At 35.6% G+C, this 11,960-nt stretch overlaps 2 protein-coding genes across 5 annotated transcripts in view; both read left to right on the top strand.

Moving 5' to 3' along the window:
- The window catches only part of ece1 (endothelin converting enzyme 1), a 21,656-nt gene extending 14,151 nt beyond the window's left edge, over positions 1-7,505 (top strand). For all 3 annotated transcript variants that reach the window (XM_016537887.1, XM_016537885.1, XM_016537886.1), the window contains 9 exons: positions 2,611-2,721; positions 2,807-2,905; positions 3,185-3,262; positions 3,372-3,475; positions 4,104-4,214; positions 4,299-4,366; positions 4,763-4,953; positions 5,453-5,545; positions 6,874-7,505. In XM_016537887.1, coding sequence (XP_016393373.1) covers positions 2,611-2,721; positions 2,807-2,905; positions 3,185-3,262; positions 3,372-3,475; positions 4,104-4,214; positions 4,299-4,366; positions 4,763-4,953; positions 5,453-5,545; positions 6,874-7,050 — 1,032 coding nt within the window. In that variant the 3' untranslated portion in view covers positions 7,051-7,505. The remainder of the gene's footprint in view (positions 1-2,610; positions 2,722-2,806; positions 2,906-3,184; positions 3,263-3,371; positions 3,476-4,103; positions 4,215-4,298; positions 4,367-4,762; positions 4,954-5,452; positions 5,546-6,873) is intronic.
- Positions 7,506-10,230: 2,725 nt separating this feature from the next.
- The window catches only part of LOC107727827 (eukaryotic translation initiation factor 4 gamma 3-like), a 59,101-nt gene continuing 57,371 nt past the window's right edge, over positions 10,231-11,960 (top strand). For both annotated transcript variants that reach the window (XM_016537839.1, XM_016537838.1), the window contains exon 1: positions 10,231-10,864. In XM_016537839.1, the coding sequence (XP_016393325.1) occupies positions 10,701-10,864 (164 nt within the window). In that variant the 5' untranslated portion in view covers positions 10,231-10,700. The remainder of the gene's footprint in view (positions 10,865-11,960) is intronic.

The following is an 11,960-nucleotide window of genomic DNA, read 5'->3' as shown; positions in this document are numbered from 1 at the left end:
ACACACACACACACACACACACATATATATATATATATATATATATATATATACATATACACACATTTTTTTTTACCTCAGTTTCTTTGATAAATTGACTTTTTACTTTATGCAGAGTAATACTGCCAAGTTGCAAAAAGCGCCATAAAAGTATCATATAAGTGGTCCATATGACTTGTGCACTATATTCAAAGTCTTCTGAAGTCATACGATAGCTATGTGAAATAAAATTTGAGAAATGGATACACATTTTTGCCATTATTCATTATTCTATTCTCCTTAATTATGAAGCTGTTCAATTAAAAAATCTTATCTGTCATCAATGTCAGGTTTGACATGAAATAAGCGCTTGGTTGTTGTCATATGACTAACTGTCAAGTTTGAAAATATGAGATATAAGAGCTATACACTACTGTATTACTGTACTTTTGATCAAATTAATGCAGTCTTAGTGAGAATAAAAAATCTGTATTTTTGAAACATCTGTATTTAAAAATGCAGCCTTAGTAAGCTTAAGAGACTTCTTTAAAAAATATTTAAAAATCTTACTGACCCCAAACTTTTGAATGGTAGTGTAGCTCTGGATATTGTGTCTAAAAATAATACAGGATTAGAAACATTTGGGCTAAGTAAATGATGACTACATATTTTACACTACTATTCTACACTGATGCTTCCTCTTACAAGGATCATTTGGTGCAGAAATCATTTTATATTAAAACAAAATTACCCAGTTATTAAAATAGTCAGTGTGCTTAGTCAGCATAAGAGGGAGGTGATTTGTTGCCCTCGTCTTCTCTCTTCTACTCCTCCCTCTCTCTGACTTAATTCAGATGAACTGGTATTAGTGTTGGTGTGTATGGAGAGGGAGTGTGTTGTTCTGCAGGGAGCCAGGTTATTCAGACTCTTATCAGGAGGAGATCCTGTTGCCCCAGCCTCACTTTCCGCTGGGGTCAGGCTGAAATAACAAACCAAAGAGCCTTGGACCATGTGTGTATGTGTGATGGGTTATGATAAGAGATAGAGAGAGGAACCTTAACGACGGTCACCTTCAGCACAGTTTGGTATGTTATTGTGGGTATAGCTTTTTTTATTGCATTGAAAGTGATAGTTACTTAGTCCAAAAATGAAACATCCTGTCATCATTTACTCACCCTCATGTTGTTCCAAACCTGTATGACTTTCTTCTGAGGAACATAAATGTTAGGCAGAACGTTGACTCTGCTTTCTCTAAGTGAATGGTGACATGGAGCTGTCAAAACCCCAAAATGACAAAAAGTACCATTAAAAATATTGTAAAAGTAGTCCATGCAGTGTCTGTGCTGGATTCCGAGACTTTTGAAGTCACATGACAGCTTAAAATACCAAAATGAAGCCATTATTCACTGATAATCTTCACATCTTCTGTCACCCTCACCCTCTTGTCAGTCCAGACCTGTATGACTTACTTTCTTCTACAGAACACAAAAGTAGAACTATGACAGGATTTTCTTTTTTGGGTAAACTATCCCTTTAAAGTTACTATAATAGGATTTCGGATGACTAGAGAGAGAGAGAGAGAGAGAGAGAGAGAGCCACCATTGACTTTCACTGCATAGAAAATAGAACATCTTGTTTCTTTTTGTGGACTTACAAGGAAAATATTTACACTGCTGTTCAAAAGTTTAAAGTCAGGTTTAATGAAAGTGAGTAAGTGATGACAGAATTTTCATTTTCACTTAAAGGGGTCATATGATGCTGCTAAAAAGAACATTATGTGGTTAACTCTTAACTTTTATAAAGAATATCTCTTTGGTTTTGAGACTTCAGTGTTTGCAACTTTACAGATCTTCTTTATGCACCAAGAGCTTGTAACATTCCAAAGAGAAAGGAACAATTGAAATCGCATCATATGACCCCTTTAAATGACTAATTTCCGTAATAAACTAAAACTTTGTTTTACCGTCAGAGTCTTGCATTAGGAGCTATTAACTGTTCTAGAGCCTCAGTTTCTGAGATGGGAAGTGGAATGGGTGACAAGTCCTGTTGCTGCCCATCTCTGGCCGTCATACTCGAGCAACCTTCAAGAGAACAATGAAAGTCTTGTTTTGCTGATAAAGAGGGAAAAACCCTTCTGTTTAGCTTGTTACATGCAAATTTATGTCTTTAACAAATTATTTGTGATCATTTCCTCAAACGCTAATAATTCCTATGGTGTACAGATGGAAACTAGACTCTATGTATCTATGTAATCTATGAAGTTCAGACCTGTAAATTGTTTGTGAAATGAAATAGAAGCTTGCGTTCGGCAAGCGAACGGCACTTTATTGTGCCATCCCAAAGAAGAAGGCCTTTAACACTAGCTTGCTCTATTCTTTTTCTATTCTGTTTTATTTTTTATGATTTAAAAAAAAAAACTTGCTACGTGTACTGCATTAAGCTAACTGAGACTTGTTATAGCACTTGCATATCATTGCTCTTTTGTTGATTTTGATTGCTTCCATTGTCCTCATTTGTAAGTCGCTGTGGATAAAAGCGTCTGCTGAATGTCTAAATGTAAATGTCACATTGAGAAGACTTGGGTGCAAATGAGGATGTTAGTTGCTAATATATCACCTTTGTGTTTTCCAGAGCTGCACACCACGCTGGAAACTTTGCGCCAGCGACACGGATAGCGCTCTGGGCTTTGCTCTCGGGGCGCTCTTTGTCAAAGCTACTTTTTCCGAAGACAGCAAAGCTTTTGTGAGTGTCTTGTGATGTTTTGCACACCATCCCCATCTTTTCCTCCAGGCCTATACACTATATTCTCAACTGATATGTTTGTCAGGTTGAAGATATGGTCTCCGAGATCAAATGGGCCTTTGAAGACAGCCTGAAGACTGTCAGCTGGATGGATCCCGAGACAAAAAAAGCAGCCAAAGAAAAGGTGAGAACCAACAGCACAATCCCACATGATGTTTTTCACCGCTGTCACCTACAGGAATGGATCTTGCTGAAATCAACACCTAGCTAAAATCTCAGACTTGTCCTAATTTGTATTAGCTTTAGTTTAAGAAACTATTTTTCTTTGTTTTTTTTTAAATTGGCAAAAAAAAAATCCTATTGAGCAACAAAACTATATAAAGGTTTTTATGCTCATTGATGTTCTTTAATGCCACCTGGTGTTAAAGTAATGAAGTGTTCATTTTCTTATTCTTGTCTCTAGGCAGATGCAATATACAACATGGTTGGTTATCCAAAGTTTATTATGAACCCCAAAGAGCTGGACAAGGTGTTTAATGATGTATGTATACATTTTCTTAATTTCTGTTTGCTTTTGGTTCATGGAAAATCATGTGGTTTAATGTTGCAGAGAGCCTGAACTGACATCTTGCCTCCAAACTGTATTTCAGTTTGATGTTGTTTCAGATCTTTACTTTCAAAACGTCATGAATTATTACAACTTCTCTGCACGAGTGACTGCTAACCAGCTGAGAAAAGTCCCCAACAGAGATCAGTGAGTATCAGTTCAGCTCACACACAAGATGATGCTGACACACACCTCTTAAAGGGATAGTTCACTCAAAAAGGAAAATTTTGTCATTTACTAATTTTAGTACCATACTAAAGAATTTTTTCATATTTTGAATTAGCTTTGATTTTTCTACTTTAGTATTATTTTAATGCACTTTTGCTATTTTTATTAGTGTTCTATTTAGCTGTTATTTATTTTTATTTCAGTTTTAGTAATTTTAGTACTTAAACTTATTTATTTCAGTTAGTTTTTCTCAAGTTTTTAAAGTTGAAATGGAATTATTCATCTAATATTTCCATTTAATTTCAGCTTTATTTCAGTTACCGAAAACAATTTGTAATAGTTTTTGTTTTATGTTTTAGTCACTGTCTCACCCTCAGGTCGTTCCAAACCTGTTTGACTTTGTTTTTCTGTGGAATACAAAAGAACACAAAACAACATCAGACCCAGAGTCATTTTCCAAAGTATCATACAGAAAGGGTGAATAAATGATGACAGAACTTTTATGCGTTAATTATTTTTAATTTAAATATTAATATTAATGTAAAACTCCCCCAATGTCAGTTAATGTGTATACACCAGTGATCAGTGTTTTTCTGTCTGTGTACAGATGGAGTATGACTCCACCTACAGTTAATGCCTACTACAACCCCACAAAGAATGAGATGGTTCTTCCAGCAGGCATTCTCCAAGCTCCATTTTATAACCATGCCTGGCCAAAGTAAGAGGCTCCCACTAACAAAACCTGTCCTGTAATAGTGTTATATCACTGACCTCATCATATTGTGTCTTTGTTGTTTTCTAGAGCAATGAATTTCGGTGGTATAGGTGTGGTTATGGGGCATGAGCTCACCCATGCCTTTGACGATCAAGGTAACAAAGTTATTCTCTCTAAATTATTACTCTATATTATTTCAGATTGTTAGATCTCCAGTATATAAGATTTATTCAACTGCTGTAAAAAAAAAAAATCAAATGTGCCACACTGCCACTGATTCAATAATTAATTTACCTTTATTTTTTTAACACTTTAAACATGTTATTTATATTCATTATTCAATTTTACAAATTAAATTAAATATTGATACATTTAATAATATTCTTTTCTCACGTACAGTATAATATAATATAAATAATTGTATTGTCCTTTGTAACAATATGAATATGTTAATAAACTCATCGGCTTGTATTACAGAAAACTGTAATGTGTATGTGAACATTTACCAATATATGTGTGTGTTTTAAAACTGTTTTAAATATGTCCTACAGGAAGAGAGTATGATAAGGATGGGAATTTGCGTCAGTGGTGGCAAAATTCTTCAGTGGAGGCTTTTAAACACCAGACCCAGTGCATGGTGGAGCAGTACAGCAACTACAGTATAAATAAAGAACCTCTAAACGGGAAACACACTTTGGGAGAAAATATTGCTGACAACGGAGGCCTAAGGGCAGCTTATAAGGTTTGTGAAGATCATGTTGTGGAACAAGACTTGGCTGGAACTAGAATTTAAATCGATCTAATTCAATCAACAGAATTGTTTCGTTCATCAGCGAGTTATAAAGAGATGAGACACCAATGGTTACTTTCCATAACATGAAAACAGCTACGGCGAATGACGTATGAGAATCTGATACGAAAGGCATAACGATCTCAATAGTTTTCTCATTGGCAGCTTTGGGGCCGTCGTGATCCCATCGCGCTGGAAAGCCTCGCAGTGCAACAGGTGGCTCGGAATGGGCCGCTCTACCTCCAGCAACTCGGATTCTTTCCGTTGGTTGAAAAGTCATAGGTTACAGAGCAGATGCGCAAAGCATATGGCCGGAGAAGACCTTGTGTTAACCTCTCAGATGGAGAGGAAAATAACCATTGACACGAGGGTTCTGTTTATTTATGATCCCAGCGAGCGGTGTAGCATGTAGAATTATTAGCGGTCTAATGTTTTCACACTTGCTTTGCAGGCCTATATAAACTGGATCGAGAAGAATGGTGAGGCCACTCTGCCTGCCCTTGGAATGACCAATCATCAGCTGTTTTTTGTGGGATTTGCTCAGGTTTGTGCCAATATTTGCTTACTATGTTACACTTGTTTTTGACTTGTTTTAAAGAATTTAGTTGTTTTACTGGTCACAACCTTTGCAAATGAAAGGTGTCTCTGTTATTTGTCTCGGTTTTTGATCTGTTTGCTAAGGCAAGAATCAATATTACTTGATTTATCATTTACCTTGGATGTGGATTGTTGAAGAGAGGTGTGGTTATACTATTACTTGGACTCACATTTTTCGCCTGGCAGACACAAAAATAATAATAATAATAATAATAGTAATAATAAAAATCCTGATATATTTAAAAAATGGGACCCCTACTATAGGAACCAGATTTCCGTTGTGACTTAAGAGTGAGCTGTTTTATTTAATGAAAACTAAAATGAAAACATCAACTATTCTAAAATGCATTTAAAATAAAATACATTTTCATGACTTAAACTATCTAAAAAAAATCAATTATCTAAAAAAAAATGCTACATTTATTTTATTTTAGCCAAAAAATATTTCATTGTAGTTTTTGATAATATTTCAGACTTGTGATAAAGATAAAATTGCAACTAGATTGAAATAACTAGACTGTTATCTGTATAACAAATTAATAAATAGCTGGGGGAAAAAAATCTAAAATACATTTAAACTAAAATAATTTACGACACAAAATGTCTTGTAAGTTTTTTTTTAAGATATTTTATTTTATTTTTTGATACACTGTATAGCAAAAATGTATTTAGATTGCACTAACTTGACTGTTAACTGTAAAAAAAAACAACGAAATAAATAAACAAATAGATAAATAGCGAAACATAACTGGGAAAAAGTTCAAATATATTTAAACTAAAATACATTTTCATGACTCAAACTATCTAAAAAAAATAATAACCCATTAAGTATTTGTTTATATTGTATATTATAATACTTCAAACCTTTACAACCTGCCTGTGTTAAACATATAAAAATGCAATGAGATAGCAATAACTAGACTGTACCGAGAAATTTATCAGCGTTAAACATTTTTAACTGATACCAGTTAGTCAATAACCTTTCCGGCCCTAAAATACTAAAACTAGAAAAAAACTGAAACTAGAAAGCCTTAAAAAAAAAAACTAACACTGATGGAGTGTAAACTAACAAAATTAAGACTAAACTGAAAGATAAAATAGAAATAAAAACTGTAAAATGTAAAAAAAAAAATTGATACTAATTCCCACAAAACCATAGAATCAGGGTAATGACTTTTGCACAGACAAGCACCACTCACCACTTCTTCAAAAATGTAATAATCTAGTTTTGTCCTATTTTCATCTAACAAAACACTTTGTTTCCTTTTTTTGTAGGTGTGGTGCTCAGTTCGGACACTTGAAAGCTCTCACGAGGGCGTTATTACTGACCCCCACAGTCCGTCACGTTTCCGGGTCATTGGCACCATCTCCAATTCCCATGAGTTCTCTACACACTTTGGCTGCAAGGCAGACTCACCCATGAACCCCAAACGGAAGTGTGAGCTGTGGTGACAGTGACTCTGTCACTGTATGGGGGACCGAATCTGGAGCCGTTATCGCTCAAAAATCCCAAACATCCATCTCAGGTTGTCTAATCTAGACTGCCAAAAAGCTGGTGGATTTATAGTGGACGACATATTTTCCAGCTATTACTTACCTCTTAATGGGGAATTGGTGTAAATAGGGACTCCAAGGAAGTCTATATAATGGAGTTTTGTTCTTATAAACATTCAAAACACTGGAAGTTAGTGGTTAAATATAATGAGAGAAGGAATTCTCCTTTCTGCAAATGTTTTCTTTGAATGTGTGCCTTTTTAGCAAATGCTTTTATTTTTCTAATAGGAAATAATATTTAAGTTATCTGTATTACATTGTTGGTGGGATTTGTGTTTTTTTTGTCTGTAATATTTGTCAATTCTTGCACAACACATTGTGCAAGAATAATACATGGTTGACAAGTTTTATAAGACTGTTCCATCACTTCTTATTTGTTGAATTTGCCTGTACAATATGAACTTGAACTCAGGCAAATAATTTTATTTTCTCAACTCACAATGTCGCATGTGGTCCAATATGTAGTTGGACCACTAAACAAGAAAGTGCCTTTAAAACTATGCAAATATGGGAATTGCTGGGAAAATATTTTTATTACACACAGATTCAAACTGCCCTTCTGCCCTCAAAATAAATAGGAAATATAGGTAACACTTCAGAATAAGGTTTCATTTGTTAACATTAGTTAACATTAATAAACAGTTAATGTTAACGCCACCTTGTTAAACTTTTGGTATTCCCAGTCAAAAATGGCCGGCCTACAAAAAATTGCTTGTAAATTTCTCATAATGCTATTACATTGCCAAATATTGGATTCAATCAATTTATCAACCTGTTTTCTTTCAGTTAGCACAGGTTTTGTATTTGATTTTAGAAATGATTGCTCAGCCTCATTGATCTGATCTTATTCATCTCAGTCAACTGAATATTGTCTAAATTTATCCACAAATAATGCTTTTTTTTCCACTCAAAAACTGATGTGCAGAACACCGAGGCCAACGATCAGTCAGTTCCAAAAATGAAATACAAACCCTGTGCTAACTGAAAGCAAGTTGGAAAAAAAAGTGAATCCAAGATTTGGTGGTGATAAAGCATAAGGACAAATTTACAAGCAATTTTTAAAAGGTCATTTTGACTGGGAACATTAAAATATTTATGTTTTTCAGCACAGCACAAGAGTTAATATTTATATCGCTTATTGTTAGTTTATTAACTGATGTTAACAAATAGCAATCGCTGTAATTTTCATTGATGATTGATTCAACAGTAATTTTGTGGTTTATAATTTGGCTCTCCGTCTCCTGGAAGTATGACCGACAGATGTCGCCACATTCACATATATTAATGGCAACAGAAATGCCAAATCAAAAAGCAAGCTAATGTTCTTATCAGGCTCCTACCATCTAACCCCAAAAATACATACTTCACACCATAGGCAAACGTATATATCCTATTCGATATTCTATTTTATTTGAGCCTTTCTCAAACGTAAGTAAAATTTGAAGTAGTCTTTTTACTGCAACCAAAATTTGGGCGGGACCCCTAAGGTGAAACTGCAGTTTTATGTTTAGTTATAATACATTGCGTATTATAACTCATTCGTCTCTTACACTGATTATGGATGGCTTGGAATGTAACTGAGATGCCATTCATTGTGTGAAACAGTGCAGGCATGTGGGGACTGCCTTTATGACGTCACTTTCAATGGCATATTGCGATGTGCGATTCGTAAACGAATCGTTCTTTTTAGATCTTGTCAATGAACCGGTTCACAAAACCGGCCTGAATGATTCAATCACAGATCGAACTGAATCGTGGTTCTCGAGTCAACAACTCACCGACTCTTAAGAACTGAAATAACACATAAAATATACTGGAAATATGTTTATGTCTGGACGGTTTTACAGTTTTAGCAACATACATAATGAATAAATATAATGTTGTTGTTTTTTTTACAAACAAATAGTTGCATATTTATTTTTCATTCAAGATATGTGACTCTGGACCACAAAACCAGTCATAAGTAGCACCGGTATATTTGTAGCAAGCCAACAATACATTGTATGGGTCAAAATGATCGATTTTTCTTTTATGCCAAAAATCATTAGGATATTAAGTAAAGATCATGTTCCATGACGATATTTTGTAAATTTCCTACCGTAAATATATTAAAACTTAATTTTTAAGTTACATTCATTGCTAAGAACGTCATTTGGACAACTTTAAATGCAATATTCTCAGTATTTTTATTTTATTTATTTTTTTTGCACCCTCAGATTCCAGATATTCATATAGTTGTATCTCAGCCAAATATTGTCCGATCCTAACAAACCATACTTCAATAGAAATCAGAATCAGAATGAACTTTATTGCCAGTTATGTTTACACATACGAGGAATTTGTTTTAGTGACAGAAGCTCCACAGTGCAACAGAATGACAGTGACAAGACGCAACACAGATAATAAAAAAAGAATAATATACAAAATAGACTGTGCAAAATAGCAAAAACACAATATACAAAATAAACAATTTAGTATGTACAGGTATGTTAGGTGCAAATTTGAAATGTAAATAAGTATGTGTGTTAAATAAATAAATGTATAATAGTGTTGGGTGTTCCATGTTTATTGTCAAGTGTTCATGAGATGGATTGCCTGAGGGAAGAAACTGTTCCTGTGTCTGGCCGTTCTGGTGCGCAGTACTAACGTCGACCAGACGGCAAAGAGAGCTTATTTATTCAGCTTTCAGATGATGTATAAATCTCAAATTTTTTTTTATTGACCCTTACGACTGGTTTTGTGGTCCATGGTCACATATGTTCATGAAGTTTAGTACTGTTTATTGTAAATGCACGGTTCTAAATTACTAGTTTTAATGATAATCTTTTTATTGCATAAACATTAACAGTATACATGCATTTCCGTTCTTAATAATAATAATATAAAAATAATTAAATAATAAAAACGGGTGTAAAAGATCACATAAACTTTGAAGCTCTCTGTCAGGGACGACGTGAGGTGGCAATTACGTCACGACGTTAAATAACCACTGAATCGTTTTACGAACCGCATCTTTGAAGCGAACTGTTCGAAAGAACCGATTCCTGGAAGTGTGTCGGACTTCCCATCAATACGAAGTGGCGTAAAGTTAACCCGAGCATCTCCGAACTCACCCGAGGTTTACCGAGCCGTCCGTCCAGCCGGACTGCTGGAAGCAGCCGCAACAACGCCATGTTGAATGAAGTCTCCCATCTTTATGAGAAATTCATATAATGCGACTCGCTAATGTGATGTTACTACGCAAAGCGGAGCAAACAAACCGGGAGACGGCCATCTGAGGAGGCGGAGAAGAACAATTCGACCGGGGAGATCCAGGGTGGCTGGAGGGGGATACAAACCCCCTACCGTCCCCATGCATAGAGCAGCTACAATCCCCGACTTCAAAGATAAAATGACATTTTGGTACTAACAGCCAGATCTGAATGAAATCCATGGCATAAGGATATACACACGTTCCGGCCTTCGTAGAGAGAAGAAACGGCCAGATATTGTTGGAACGTGCGATCGATTTCAGCTGCGTATTGTTTGTTTTGGTTTAAATTTCTGCAATGAGTTTGCCACCGAAAGTGGTCCAGAAACCGGTCGCTGTCGCTGTTAGTGGACACGTAACCGGACCGGCACCGCCAACGCAACTCCGCGCAGCGCTGACCTCCGTGTCGTTACCACCGGGAGCCCAGAGCGTTCCTCCGCCGTCAGCCGTGCCGCCTACCCAGTATCCTTCACTAATAACAAAGCCCCTTGTGTCCCACAGCACACATCAATGGGGGAACGAATGGGGATTGCGCTTTGTGATCACATCACCTGACTTGTTTACCTGATTATGATGATGAAATTACTAATATAAGATGGCATTACTTCGTATTAATATAACAACCGTTACCAGGGTGGTCAGGGGTGTGCATCGATTACATCGAAGAGATTCTTTGGTATCTGCTGTTGTTTGCTGGTCCTCTTGCTTTCTTAATTGAACTTGACAATCCCAGTTTTGTGCACAGGGTCTGTTCAGGTTCAGATCACTCACAATCTGTGCATGTTTGTATTAGTTACCTGCTGCATTTTGTAGGTTTATGATTAAAGGCTTTTTCTAAGGAACTTGTGAGATATGGCCTTTGAGAGACCCCAGAATGGCATTTGTACAGTTGCTAGGGTGTTGTTTCTGGTTGCTAGGGCAGGAATAGGAAGTTGCTATGGTGTTATGAATGGCTACATGTTGGCTTGAGCCAAATACGCTCAACTGCAAGTTTATAAAATATTATTTTCTGGAGATATGATCCATTTGCAGTGTGAGTTTATGGGATTTGTCGTCTGTTTATCCATCCGACAGGCAAACCGCTACACCTGTGTGAACTTGAGGGACATTGACTTCATATGTGCGTGCTACTATCACTTTGGGACGAGCTGGTTAAAATTAGTTGCAAAAAAAATGGTTCAGAAAAGAGGTTAGTTTAGAGAAAGTCTAGTGTTATTTGTTTACACATGCTGATCTTATTATCTAGCCTAAGACATTCATACATTAAATGTGGCTTGATTACACTATTATTTTTTTAAATATTTGGTAGGGATGCACCGATACCACTTTTTCCAGTACTCGCCCGATACCGATACTTTTATTTTTGGTACTTGCCGATACCGAGTACCGATACCAATATTTTCATTGCATTTGTAAATTTTTTAAATATTGGGTACAGAAACCAAAAGAGTATGTATAATGTTAGTTGGTTAACTTCATTTATCAAATAGATACAGTCAAACCAAAATTTATTCAGACACCTTCAACATTTCTCACATTATCACAGTTTATTCGCTAT

The sequence above is a fragment of the Sinocyclocheilus rhinocerous genome, unplaced genomic scaffold (assembly GCF_001515625.1).
Source record: "Sinocyclocheilus rhinocerous isolate Xijiao unplaced genomic scaffold, SAMN03320098_v1.1 scaffold576, whole genome shotgun sequence".
NCBI lineage: Eukaryota > Metazoa > Chordata > Actinopteri > Cypriniformes > Cyprinidae > Sinocyclocheilus > Sinocyclocheilus rhinocerous.
Note: the sequence above shows the minus strand (reverse complement) of the source record. Positions and strands in the feature narration are given on the sequence as shown.